A 14,632-nucleotide genomic window follows, 5' to 3' on the forward strand; every position below is an offset into this window, starting at 1 on the left:
GGGGAGAAAATAGATGGAGAGAGGTGAGGGTTGGTTGGAGCAAGTGGGTAATATATTTAAGCGTCCAACAAAGAAAATGAGACATTAAGATAGATTTGAGAATAAACAAGTATCATGCTGTGGACAGGTTTAAGAAAACATTTTTAAAAAGGAACCACTGCTGTTTACGTGTGATGGAGCAATGTGCCTAGGTGAAGGTGAGAGGCTTATCTCAAGGGAGCACATTGCTGGTGGGCAGTTTATGATGTCAGTGTCATGTTACTGGCGGGGTTACTTCCTCAAACTCTCAGTTAAGTTCTTCCAAAGCTGTGAGGTAACACACTCAACACAACGTGTGTGTCTACCCGGGGAGCGCATCAGCACAAGGACGTTAAAGACAGTCGGTCCCCTTTGCTCTGTGAAGTACTGGCTAAGGGAGGAGGGGTGGGGATTCTGCTAAATTGCACCCTGCGCTTTGGTCGCCCTCAATGGAGCCCAGTTTGTCAGCGTCTCGCATTCTTCAGAAGTGGACTGGGATTCTCGTCTGTGTCTCTGCTTTCGCCGCACATGTAAGTGTCTGTTGGATCTTTATCCGCAATGTTCTCTGCACACTTGGGCAAGAGTTATGAGCAATGAGCTATAGCTCTCCTCTCCAACACTCCTCCCACCGACCCGCTCTCTCGCCTGCTCGCAAGTTACTTAACTCCCAGAAAGGCAACTTGCGCCAAATCTGCAATCGCACTTTTAACATGTAGAAAAAAAAGTTTTCCCAAAGTATAGACTAAATAACTGCGCCATGTGTCACTTGCAACCGCGCCCTGTATAATTGAATGTGCGAGGGTTGGTCTCGAAGTAAGTGAATAAATGACTTGGAATTATTATTCGCCCACTTCCTTTATTCAAAGGAACACATTTTAAGGAAAAAGGATGTGGCCAAAAACCTGACTTACAAGTAAAGATCATTCAGATCAGCTCTTACCGATCTCCTTCCAAATTTAGGGGGGCGGGGTGCGTTGTTGGGAGTTAAGTTAACATGGGGTCTGGTATCAGGACCCACAGTGGACTCCACTGCTGCATTGCTAACATCATATTTGGACGCCACTCTTTCACAGGGGCAAAAACTAGGGCCAGGCAATTGGACTTTTCCTGGATTTTATTTCAATCACTGCTGAGAGAAATCTGTTATTCATACTTTTCTTTCTTAATGGGATGTGGATGTCACTGGCAAGGCCAGCATTTGTTGCCAACCCTAATTCCCCTTGAACTGAGTGGCTTGCCAGGCCATTTCAGAGGGCAGTTAAGAATCAACCACTTTGCTGCGGAGTCTCATGTAGGCCAGACCGGGCATGTCGGCAGATTTCCCTTCTTGTTTCTGTGACAATCGATAATAGTTTCACGGTCACCATTACTGAGACTAGCCTTTTTTTAAATAATGAATGGATTCCACATCTTCCAATCCAAGATCATTTCTTGCTATTGTAGTTATTACATCGCGTACTAACAAAGCTACCCCACCACCCTTTCCTTCCAGCCTGTCCTTTCAAAAAGTCACATACCCCTGAATATTTAGTTCCCAGCTTTGCTCTCCTTGTAACCGTTCCCTTTTATATTAGCTGTCAGTTTCTTTTCATAATCCCCCTTGACTTCCCTTTTTTGTTTAGTCACCTTGCCTCTGAGTCATCTGTATTCAGCTTGGTCCTCAATTGTATTTTCTGCCTGACATCTGTCATAAGCACATTTTTTCTTCATCATCTTAATTTCTATCTCTTTTGTCATCCAAGGAGCTCTGGATTTGTTTGCCCTACCTTTCCCTTTTGAGAAAATGTACCTGGACTATGCCCAAATTATCTCTTCTTTGAAGGTAGCCTGTTGATCAGCTACCGTTTTTCCTGCCAATCTTTGACTCCAATTTATTCAGTCCAGATCTGTTCTTATCCCATTCAAGTTGGATTTCCCCCGGTCAGTTCATTTTACTCTGGACTGTTCTTTGTCCTTTTCCATCATCAGCCTAAACCTTATGATGCAATGATCGCTGTCCCCTAAATGTTCTCCTACTGACATTTGATCCACATGGTGCACCTCATTCCCAAGAACCAGGTCTAGCAGTGCCTCCTTTTAATCATTAGACTAGAAACATACTGCTGTAGAAAATTCTCCTGAACACACTCGAGGAACTCTTGCCCATCTCTGCCCTTTACACGACTATTATCCCAGTCTATGTTCAGATAATTAAAGTCCTCCATTATAACCATTCTATAATTTTTTGCACCTCTCTGTAAATTTCCTTGCAAATTTATTATTTTACATCCTTCTCACTAGTGGTGGCTTCTCGACTACACCAAGCAATGTAAGCACAACTTTTCTGTTCCTTGGCTCCAACCAAATAGTTTCTGTCCTTGACCCCTCTAGGACATCCTCTTTATCCAGTGCTGCCATTCTCTCCTTAATCAATACTGCTACCCACCCCCCTTCTTTTTCTACCTTTCCTGAATACCTTGCATCCAGGAATATTTAATACCCAGATTTGTCCTTTTTTGAGCCAGATCTCTGTTATAGCCACAACATCAAGAAGAAGAGTCATTAAGATTCAAAACATTAACTCTGTTTCTCTTTCCAGAGATGCTGCCAGACCTGCTGAGTTTTTCCAGCATTTTCTGTTTTTATATCATATTTCCAAATGGCAATCTGTGCCTGTAACTGACTAATCTTATTTCACACTTTGTGCATTGACATACATACACAACAGCCCTGACTTAGCTATTATTACCTTTTCCTTTACTCTGACCCCACCTATTAACTTACTAGTCCCTATTTTAGTACTACCTTACTCTCCCAGTATACTGTGCACCTTGGTATTTTTCTCTGATATTATCTCCTGGTTCCCACAACCCTACCAAGATTGTCAGCTTTTAGTTTTGTGCTCAAACCCTGGAGTGGGACTTTAACTTGTGACTCAGAGGTAAGGATACTACCAACTGAGCCAACAGTGTCCACAATAAAGGAGATCATTGACACCAATGGAGATCCATCAAGATTTGCAGTTCTTGATGATACAGTCACAACTGCTGCTCCCACAACTAGGGCAGCACTAAAGCAGCACTTAGCTGTGGGGGGCATAGAGGACCAATACAAAGAAGTTCATGACACCAACAAAACACAAAAAAACACATACAAAATATACATCGAAATAATACATTTTATTCACTTTTAATATAATTGTTCCATTGTGCAGAAACATGTGCTAAATTTCTAGATGTGAAGTTAACAGAATGAATGGCATTCCAAGTCAAGTGCAAATAAGTAAAGCACAAGTAGATCTATCGCTGTAAGCTTGTCCAATAGAAAATTATAGTGGGAATTGGGCAGGGAATGGGGTGAGTGAAATTCTCTCCACTGGCTGGAGACACCCCGGCACAAAGAAAGATTGGCCATTGAGGGCCAATCATTGCAACCCAGGACACCATTGCAGAAATTCCTTAGGATTGTGTCATAGGCCCAACTCTCCTCAGCTATTTCATCAATTATTTTCCCTCCATCTTAAGGTGAGGATTGTTTGCTGATACAGTGTTCAGCTTCATGGTTCTTTCCTCAGATTAGAAGCTGGGCATTCTTAAGTGAGTCACTCACCTCCTGACTCCCCAAAACCACTCTACCATCTACAGCAACAATGTTTACATAGTACCTTTAATGTAGTATGAAGTCCCAATGTGTTACAAGGCACAAGTGAGGAGTGTGTTGAAATACTCCACACTTACCTGGATGAGTGTAGCTCCAACAACACTCAAGAAGCTCAACACCATTCAGGACAAAGCAGTCCACTTGATTGGCAGCCCATCCACCACCTTAAAATTTACTCCCTCCTCCATTGGGATAGAGTGGCAGCAGTGTGTAATGTCTGTGGGATGCACTACAGTAGCTTCCCAAGGCTCATTTGGCAGCACCTCCCAAAGCCACAGCCTCTACCAGTTAAAGGTTCAAGGACAGCGGGTGCATGGGAACACCATCACACCCCAGTTCCCCTCCAAGTCACATAATACCCTGACTTGGAAACAGATCACTGCTCTTTAATCGTCGCTGGGTGGAAATCCTGTAACTTCCTATCTAATAGCATTGTGGAAGTGCTTTCACTAGGCAGGCACAAACCATTCAAGAAGGTGTCTCACCATCACCTTCTCCAAGACAAAAAGGGGTGGGCAATAAATGTTGGCCTTGCCAGTGATGCTCGCATCCCAAGAATGAAAGGTTTTACATTTCAGACTTCGATGGAAATGTTAGGAAATGAGCTCTTCAAACATCTGCCCCTTGCCTGCCAAATGTCCAAAGTATGACAATAACTTTCCAAATATTTGGTCAGTGAGGACCTGGTTCACTGGCTGTGGATGTTCTGGGCAGGGTTAAAGGAGTTGTGCAGAAGTGTCATTAGCTGTGGTTGCAGCAGATAACCTTTAAGGTAAATTTCATGAGTCTCCATTCCTATTAAGGAGTTTTGCTTGATGGGAGGCAGGATTGGAGGAGCAGATGGAAAGATCAGGCACCTGATTTGGGATACTCTTGACTTTCTGATGATTAGTTTAATGTAAATAACTGAAAGGTTAAGGGTGCTGAAGCAGTTGAGTTGATCTCCACACTTTAATTCTCCACTAAGCAAGACTCTGTCCGAGAAGTCGAGATTCATATAAATTTGGTCCAAATATCTTGCAGAATCAGTAATCTGCCTGTTCTCCTCCTTCAGAGATTTATGTCACATGTAACCCTAACAGGAAGGATGTATTGCCATGTTATTTTCTGCTGCTGGCCACACACATTTGCATATTTTTTCAATAATGACCTTATTTTGGTATGCATAGTGGTAATTTCCACATGAGTGGCTACTGGCTTAGAGTTAGTGAATTCTCCTTGGTGGGTGGTGGGTGGTGGGTGGAGTGGTGGGGGTGTGGGGTGGGGGGGGGTGCAGTTTCATCACCCCAGGTCTGGGTCAATAGTAGACTAATTAATAGAGATTGATTGATTGCTATGATTAGCAAACAATTCCATTATCGTTGAATCAAGTGATTACCAGGATGGTAGAAGGCAAACTAGATGGTCCTTGGTCCTTTCCTCAATCTGGCAATCCTTATGTTCCTATAGCTGTGCTTTGCTCCCAAAGTCCAATTGCTTGGCACCACTCATTGTCGAGGTCCACACATGATTGTTTCCTGTCCCTAGATGAGATTCAGTACATCACATTGTCTGAAGTCAGCTAATTCAGGGTTATTACCACTTGCTGAACTATATCCACCAAGGGTCAGTCCCTTCAGGAGAGTAAAGGAAATTAGTTGGGGGGTAGAACAGGCTGACAGTCTATTGTGCACACAATTATGGTTACAGTAGCTCATTATATTTCCATCCATGTATTTGAAGAGGATTAATCTGCAGGGTTATGGGGAAAAAGCAAGGGTGTGTGACTAAATTGGACAATTCTTTGAAAGCTATGATGAGTCAAATGGCCTCCTCCTGTGCTGTAAGATTCTCTGATTCTATCTCAGGTTTCACAGCAACTAATTCAGAAATTATTTCTATGAATCTTCTCAAAAGCCAAAGGGCTTCTTTTTTGTTCTTGTTTTGGTTATAAATGGGTTTGAATCACTTCCCATATATCTGCTACAATTCGGTATCCTCTAGAGTTTAAGGATGGGTCAATGGTTCAGAGTTAATTGGTGCCCTTTCTTTCGAGTAGTTGTTTCACTTTTCTGTCTGTTTTCTCAAACCAGTAGAAATGCTGCTTACAATACAAAGTCATTTACTTCATTTTTGTCCCAGTTACTTCATTAGGGTTGTAGTCCCTGAAATGTATTAAGTTAAAGCGGGATTTGATTGAAGTTTTCAAGCTATTAAGTGGAACAGATAGTTTCTCTCGATCCATCCTATTTCCACTGATTTGGGAGTCTATGACTAGGAGGCACAGTCTGAAATTGAGAGCCAGATTTTTCAGGAATCAAATTAGGAAACATTACTTCACATAAAGGATGGTAGAAGTTTGGATCTCTCTCCTACACATGACAATTGATGCTAGATTGATTGTTCATTTTAAAACCAAGATTAGTAGAGAGTTAGGTCACAGATCAGCCATGATATCTCATTGTTAGTCAGAAAAAGGCTCAAGGGACAGAATGACATCCTCCTGTTCCTTGGTTCTTTATAAAAGAATGAAAATATTAGACATTCTAGAAGTACTGCAGCATTTCACTGCAGAGAAAAGTGTGAAATCTGACCTGTTTGTCAGATTGGGCTCACCAGATTTGCCTCTAATTGGAATGTCTGGTAACCATGCAGGACAAATTGTTGACGTTTCGAGTCCTCATGACCCTTCAACAGAACCCGTTCTGTTGAAGGGTCATGAGGACTCAAAACGTCAACTCTTTTCTTCTCCGCCGATGCTGCCAGACCTGCTGAGTTTTTCCAGGTAATTCTGTTTTTGTTTTGGATTTCCAGCATCCGCAGTTTTTTGTTTTTATTATTAGGACAAATTGTATCTGGTCTACCAAACATCACATTGAGATAACCAAGAATGTCACTTTCCTTGCTTTATTTCTTCACTCAATGAAACAAAAGGATAGTGAAAGAAATGGTGAATTAAAGTCAAATTAAAGATAGAAAGAGAAATGGAGAAGAAAAGAGTCGACTAAGAGAGAGAGAAAAAAGTGACAGAAAGGAAAAGTTAAAAATGTTTAAGAAGAGGACATTGTAACCAAGTTGTGTTTGAAAATTCTTTTTTTGGTCCTTGAGAATTTAATGAATGAATGGCAGGGTAGATGCATGAAATGTACAAACTTTCTTGAACCAGTGTGACCATCATCGTCAAGAACAGTGGAACCGTTTTCGTAGGAACACAGGAACGACTAAATGAGAAGAAAACCAAGGTCCATTTAGTTCACCTTCTCCCAACCTGGTAGTCACATGATGCAGTGATAATGGAGTTATTGACAAATCACAGCAATCAGTCTCTTATGAATGAGTCTACAGCAGACGCAAACATGAGCTGAGGAAAAGTGGTGGAGAGCTTTGGGAACTGTAGGTTCAAAGTCACCTGTTCCTCACAAACACACTACACTCATCATACACCATGTCTCACATTACTCAGGTACCATATCCCAAGAGTTTTATTTTCTGAAAGGAATCTCTCTAAATTGCATTTCTGAGCATCAAAATAACATTAAACCCTGAATGAACTTAGGAGCAGGAGTAGGCCATTAAGCCCACTCCACAATTCAATTAGATCATGGCTCATCATCTACCTCAACACCACTTTCCTGTGCTATCCCCATATCCCTTGATGTATAGGAAGAGGATTTGAGTACAGGATTAAAGATACTTTTTTCTTTCATGGGCTGTGGGCATCCCTGGCAAAGCCTGCATTTGTTGCCCATCCCCCTTGGGCTGAACATTTCAGAGGCCAGTTAAGAGTCATATGTGGGCCAGACATTCCCTAGAGGGCATTAGTGAACCAAATGGGATTTTACAACAATCAATAGTGGTTATGGTTACCATTACAGAGACTAGCTTTCAATTCCAGATTTTATTTATTGAATGTAAATTCCATAAACTGCTGTGGTGGGATTTGAACCCATGTCCCTAGCACATTAGCTTGGGCCTCTGGATTACTATCCTTGTGACATTACCGCAGTGCCACCATTGCCTTATATTATTGCCTCCCGACATTAAAAGAAGTGTAGTTGACAGGAATGGCACAGTGATACTATCAAGATAGATACACAGTTTGGAATAATAGAATGTTTACAGCATAGAACGGGCTATTCAGCCCACTGAGCACATGCCAGTTTATTTCAATTTTATTTGTTTCAATGTGAAAGCTCATGGTGAGGTTACAACTCTTTCGTTGCTTGGGAAATTTGTGGAGAATTGGAACTCCTGGTGTATCTCATCTTCACCACAAATTGCTAGATTGTTTATGAACTAATAATGCCGAATGCCATGAGCTCACCGTTAATTTTCCAGAAATTTCTGCGCCTGCATATCTGGGAAGGCGAGAACAGATTTAAACCAAAATCCAGATTCAAGTTGCATGGAAAATAATATAAGGTGCAACAATGTTTGGACTGTGCGCGATGGAGATGTGTTGATAATATTAATGCACATGAGAGGGTGAATTTCCATTTTTCCCACTGGGCTGAAAGTGAACGTTAATTGATCAGCCACCTGGCTTGTCCTCCAATGATTGGAAACAAAAATCAGGGAAGTTGCAAAATGTGTGGTCGATCCACTTTCGCCTATTGTCTGCCCAACTGTTTCATCCCTATGGTATTGAAAGGCCAGTGGTAGTATGGATATGGAGCTGAACAGCCAAAGGGAAACAACAACGACTTATTTGTTTCGTACCTTTAACCAATAACATCCCAAGGCGCTTCACAAATGCATTATAGAGCAAGATTTGACACTGATCCATATGAGGCAATATTGGAACAGATGGTCAAAAGCTTGGTCAAAATGTAGGTGTCAAGAAGCACCTTAAATGAAGAAAGCAAGATAGAGAATTGGAGAGGTTTAAGGAGGGAATTCCAGGGCTTAGGGGCAAGGCAGCTGAAGGCATGACTGTCAATGGTGGAGCCAATAAAATCAAGGATTCACAAGAGGCCAGAATTAGCAGAGCGGAGATATCTTGAAGGGGTGAGGGGCTGGAGGAGATTAGAGGCAGGCGAGGCCATGGAGGGATTTAAAAACAAGGGTGAGAATTTTAAGATCAAGGCATTGCTTGACCGAGAGCCAAGAAAGGTCAGCAAGCACAGGGGTGATAAGTGAACGGGATTTGGTGTGAGTTAAGACGCAGGCAGCAGAGTTTTGTTAGGATAACCTCAAGTTTACGGATGATAGAATGTGGGAGGCCAGCAGGAGTCTGTTGGAATAGTCGACTGGAGTTTTTGGATAAATGGGCATGAATTTGGGAGATGACAACACATTCAAAGACTTTGGAGAGGAAAGGGAAGTTGGAGATGGGGGTGGTAGTTTGCAAGGGCAGAGAGGTTTTTTATGAGGAGATGGGTGATGTTGGCAGGTTTGATGGAGAAATAAAGCCTGAGGTAAGAGAAGCATTAACAATGTCAGTTAACATTGGAAGCCAGAAGCAATGATGGATGAGCAGTTTAGAGGGGAGAGGGTCTAAAGTGCAGGAGGTGGGTCTCATGAACAAGTTGAGCTTGGAAAGGACATGAGGAGAGATAGTAAAGAAACTAGAAAAAGATAGTAAAACATCTAGGAAAAGGGAATTCTTAAAGGAAGTTTGACCCTGTGGCTTAGGAGAAGGGAGGGATGCAACAGTCAGCTGAGTGGATGGTCTTTGTAACAAAAAAGACCATGAAGGGAGAGATTAGGAGCATATTGCTATCTGGGAGGTTGTGAGTTTATGTCCTAACAGAAGCAGTTACCTAGAATTACAGGTACAGAAACAGAAGCATTCAACCCAACCATTCCATGTCTATATTTAGTCAAAGGCAGAAGCAGAATTTTTAATGGCTTTTAAAAGGGAAGTGGACAAATATTTGAAAGAAATTAAAAGGCAAGTGAAGGGGAGTAGACTAAGCGGATAACTTAGACAGTCAACACAGCAAAATGGAACTGAGTGGCTTCCTGTTGTACTGGGAGTGTCTACAATTCTCTGCCCAATATTTGTGAAGTCTTTTTAAGCTTATCAGTTCCCAGTTCACACTCAAGACATATTTATTGCCAAAGATTACAACTTCTAAAGAACAAGCTGAGCTTTCACTGCACGTATTCACCTGATCCACTCCTGGGGCTGAATTTTACAGCCCCGCTTTGGTGGGGATGGAGCAGTAAAATGCCGCGAGACATTCTAGACCCCATTAACTTCAGCGGGAACGTAAAATCCCGATGTCGTAAAATTCTGCCCCTTGTGTCATAGCTGATTAATTATTTTAGCCCATTGATGGGCATATTTGCGCCATGAGTTTGAGGTGTAAGGGTAATTTTCTAACATCACAATCTTGCCCATCGCTAGTGCGCTCAAGGCAAAAAAAAAAGACACGCGGAATGAAAAATTTCTATCAGTTTCACCTGAAGTTCCATTAGCTGCCGAGGATCTGTATTGTAAGCACCACAATCAGAAAATGACTCCTGTAGCTTTATGTCTCTCAAATAAGAACTGTAAGACATAATTGTGAAATCCTTTACGATTCTCATGACGTTACCACACTTCTTCACTTCCGCACATTGTCACTAGAAAGTATTGCCTGGAATTTAGAATTCTCATCCTTGTGTTCAAATCCTGCCATGGTCTCACCCTTGCGTATCTCTACAACTTCTTCAAGCTCTACAATCTCCAAGGTCTCTGCCTTTCCTGAATTCTGACCCCTTGTACCTCCTCAGTTTCCTTTGCTCCCACCATGCCTTCAGTTGTCTTGGGTCTAAGCGTCCTGTGACATTCTGCTACATTAACGACACTATATAAATGCAAGTTGTTGTTGTGGACTTGGCCTTGTATATATTATGCGCTGGTAGACTCCAATATCTTTGACCCTTAAGAGGGAAGTGTTAAGCTGCCAAAAATTTCCAATTCGCATGATTTCAGTGGAGTGATTGGTTACTTTTAACCTTCTGCAATTTAAGAATATGGGATAGTGTTAATTATTCTATATGATCAAATGTTCATGGCTCTTATTCTATTGTTTGGTGCTTTGACTATTATGCCAAATTTTTGGCGGCTTAACACTTCCCTCTTAAGGGTCAGCATTCTATGCCTTTCAAAGTGAACTGACACTTGGTTAACAAAAAAAAAGTCAGGCACCTGGGATTGTATCAACTCTTGCCAAAATTATCCCTGGGATTTCCACAGTTCAGTCTCAAGTATCTCTGATCCTCTCTTGAGTGGAATTATTTTCATCTGGGGCATGTAATGCTATCCAGATTGACACAGAACATTTCTGTAGCCCTGAGAGTTTCGGTAGGGTGGTAGTCGAGATCCCATATAAAATGTTATCCTCTTACACTTTGGAGCCAACAGGTAGTAGTTATACTTTTCCTCTGCAACCTGGAAAACTTAATAACGTGATCATGAACGGTTGCTATTTGCAAAATGGTTCCTCTGTTGTTCATTTATGCTACATTTTAAAACCTTAGAGAACACCTTTGTGATCAGAAAATTGCTGGTGTTTTTTTGCTGAGAGCATGGATCAGCATCATTAAAGCATAAGAAATAGGAGCAGGAGTAGGCCATTTGGCCCCTCAAGCCTGCTCCACCATTTGATGACTGATCTGACTGTGGCTTAACTCCACTGTCCTTCCTCTCTCCCCCGCCAACCCCCCCCACCCCCCCCAAACCCCCCATAACCTTTGAGTCCCTTTCGAACTCAGCCTTGAATATATTCTCTGACTCAGCCTCCACTGCTCTCTAGGGTAGAGATTTCCAAAGATTAACGACTCACCGAGAGAAGAAATTTCTCCTCATCTCTGCCTTAATTAAGAGACCCCTTATTTTGAAACTGCCCCCTAATTCTGGATACCCCTATGAGGGGAAACATCATCTTCTCAGCATGTACTCTGTCAAAACCCCTCAGAAACTTAAAGGTTTCAATAAGATCACCTCTCATTCTTCTAAATTCTAATGGTCCAACCCATTCAACCTTTTCTCATAAGGCAATCCCTTCATGCCAGGAATCAGTTTAGTGAACTTTCTCTGAACTGCCTCCAATGCAAGTATTTCCCTCAAATATGGTGACCAAAACTGTACTCCATACTGTAAGTTGTAGCATGAAAGTCGGCATGAAAACACCACTTAGCTCTGCTCCGGTCTCTCGAGTTTTGGGTCTCATCCTTTGAAAGAATAAAAAAAATCCCTGATTTTATTTGCTCTATGATTTGTGGCCAGCTGCCTGGGTCCTAAGCTCTGGAATTCAGACCTGATCCTCTCCACCTTTCTACCTCACTTTCTTCCTTTAAGACACTCCTTGCCCACCTCTTGGTCACTTACTCTGATATCTCCTCTGTGGTCAAATGTTATTTTATCATTGCTGCTCTGAAGCTGTGTGAGATGTTTTATTATATTGACAATGCTATATAGGTACAAGTTGTTGCTTAAATATCTGAAACATGGATTTATCAAGAATTGGATTTGCTTTAGGAAGCATTGAACATGAGAAAACATGAGGCTGCTACATTCTCAGAAAAGGCCCCAGTCTCTGTGGCAAAAGATTAATAAACATCTCATATGCACAATGCACAGATTGACTTGAGTCTTTATGTTTATGCAATATATACCTTGCATATACAGCACAGAATTTAGAGCATTGAGTATCATAAAGGAAGTGCAATGTAATTAGTAACCTTTGTGGCGATCCAGAGAACAAGAATTCATCCAGGCAAACTTAATTTGAGATTAAGGTTGAAGTTGCTGAGTGTAGGTGTGGCAATGTTGTGAGTGGGTTGTAGCTTTTGGGTTCAGGGTCAAATTTTTTTTTTTGTATTCTGTTATTCATTGCTGTATCTCCATTTGTTCAGTTGAATATTTGCCACATGGTTTATTTTTCCATCATGATAAATTTTATCTTAAGTGGTTGCTTGACTTGATGAGCCTTCGTGGGATTCAAAATTCAGGTCTTCAAAATCTGAAGCAGGCTCACTGAGTGAGCAGGGGACATTTTGGATATATTTTTGTTGTAGGGGACAGCCAAAGTGTTGGATGCGTAACTGCTCCTGGGGTATCAGAGCTGAATGGAGAGAGAATGTGTGCGATAACCTGTATTTGTGGAGTGCCACAGATCACCTTTGAAGATTAAGGAACATTTTTCCCCTTGAAATTTGCCATTCGTAAAAGTGTCATCCCATAGGCTAGATTACTAGAAAAGTTAAGATGTAAATATCTGCTTTGTCAGTCCCATTTCTAATATGGAAGTTCCCTTTTTATTCAAGAGGCCTTGGCATACACACAGCACACACATATTTATATATCTCGGTAATCCTGACTGCTAGATTAATTGCCCTGCCAAATAAACAGGAACTCCTTACAGGTGAAAGAACAAATTCAAAGGCAAACACTTTTGACAGTTTAAAACTTACTCAATTAACAATTCCTTTTTTTCTGGAGACTTGGCCCTGTGATTTAATCTTTGGATCTCCAGCAATCATTTCACAGCCCAGGGACATAACTGTTCGCAGAGAGAGAGAGAGAGAGGGGAACTGATTGCAGTTACAGCAGGAGAAAATCAATGTTGCTGGAGTATTTGCTCCCCTTCGATATTTCACAGTTTTCATATTGCATCAGTGGCCAAGGGTTTCCTTTATCGATCTAACATTTTCTTCAACTGGAGGAGAAGTGTAAAATTTTCCCCGATGCCAAACAGGACTGATTCCGCCTTATCATTACTTGTTGAGAAGGTCTTGAGTGAGGAGACTGGGCTAGTATTCTCTAGAATTTAGAAGAATAAAAGGTGATCTCATTGAAACTTACAAAACTGTTAAGGGGCTAGACAGGATAGATGCAGGAAGGACGTTTCACTTGGCTGGGGGATCAAGAATTAGGGGGATACAGTCTCAGGATAAGGGGCAGGCCATATAGGACTGAGATGAGGAGGAATTTCTTCACTCAGACGGTGGTGAATCATTGGAATTTTCTACCCCAGATGGCTGTTGAGGCTCAGTCGTCGAGTATGTTCAAGACAGAGATCAATAGATTTCTAGATACTAATGACATCAAGGGATATGGAGATAGTACAGGAAAATAGTGTTGAGATAGAAGATCAACTGTGATCTAATTGAATGACAGAACAGACTCGAGGGGCTGAATGGCCTACTCCTGCTCCAATGTTCCTATGTCTTTTTGACAGACTTATTAGGGGTATATGTTCTGTTTTTTCAATGTGGGTGGATCCCTAATAACTTCTGTATCATATTGACCTGATAGGTATTTGGACTGGAATTTTATGGCTTCGCCCCTTCCCCAGCCTAAAAGTTGGGGTGGGGATAGTGCGATTTCCCCCCTCCACTTTGTTGGGTCACCCCAAACCAATTTTATGTCTGTTGGGGCCATTGATTGGTTCAGGGTGAGATTTCCACCCCTGGTTGGGAGAATGTCCCGCCTCCAAGAACTGCCAACCAATCAGCTAGATCTAGCAGAACCACAGGGAGTGGTGGCCCCAGCTGGGACTGCAGGCAGTCCCCAATGAATGGCCTGGATAGAACAAGATCAGAAGGTAAATTGATGTCTTCCACCTGGGCCTCTCTGGCAGGCCCCAGTGAAGGGGGTGGAGGACCAGGTTCAGGAAGGCAGGGGGAGAATATGGGGGAGGGTATGGTTGAATACCTGGGGGCTTGGGGGATGGGAGACCTCCATTAGGCACAGCATGCCCAAACAGGAGGGTTGCCCCCCCACCCCAACCTTCCATCCCCTCTCCACCTGCAAAAAGGCCGCCAGGTCAAAATACCAGTGGCAGTATTGGGGAGGGCAGTTTCAGTGGGGGGGCAGTAAAATTCCACCCATGGTTTTCTTTGTACTGATCAAGCTTTGAGGAGTTACCAACCCTGAAATAGCAAGTGAACATTTGTAAAGATAAATTATTAATCTAGAATTAAATCACCCAGTATGATTTGGTGCATTATTCCCCCCCACACCCTGTTAATATTGCAGTAAAGGAGTTGCAGAATCATAGCA

The 14,632-nt window shown here is 42.1% G+C and overlaps 1 protein-coding gene across 6 annotated transcripts in view; it reads left to right on the top strand.

The window, feature by feature from the left end:
* The first annotated feature begins 270 nt into the window (after positions 1 to 270).
* The window catches only part of LOC121276489, a 64,252-nt gene continuing 49,890 nt past the window's right edge, over positions 271 to 14,632 (top strand). For 3 of the 6 annotated variants that reach the window (XM_041184958.1, XM_041184959.1, XM_041184960.1), the window contains exon 1: positions 276 to 548. Coding sequence is in view for 2 of the 6 variants with exons in the window: in XM_041184957.1 (XP_041040891.1) it covers positions 468 to 548 (81 nt within the window). In the remaining 4 variants the exon portion in view is untranslated. Of the gene's footprint in view, positions 549 to 14,632 lie in introns of all 6 variants that reach the window. The other 3 variants (XM_041184957.1, XM_041184956.1, XM_041184961.1) reach the window with 3 other exon arrangements.

The sequence above is a fragment of the Carcharodon carcharias genome, chromosome 3, assembly GCF_017639515.1.
Source record: "Carcharodon carcharias isolate sCarCar2 chromosome 3, sCarCar2.pri, whole genome shotgun sequence".
Taxonomy (NCBI): Eukaryota; Metazoa; Chordata; class Chondrichthyes; order Lamniformes; family Lamnidae; genus Carcharodon; species Carcharodon carcharias.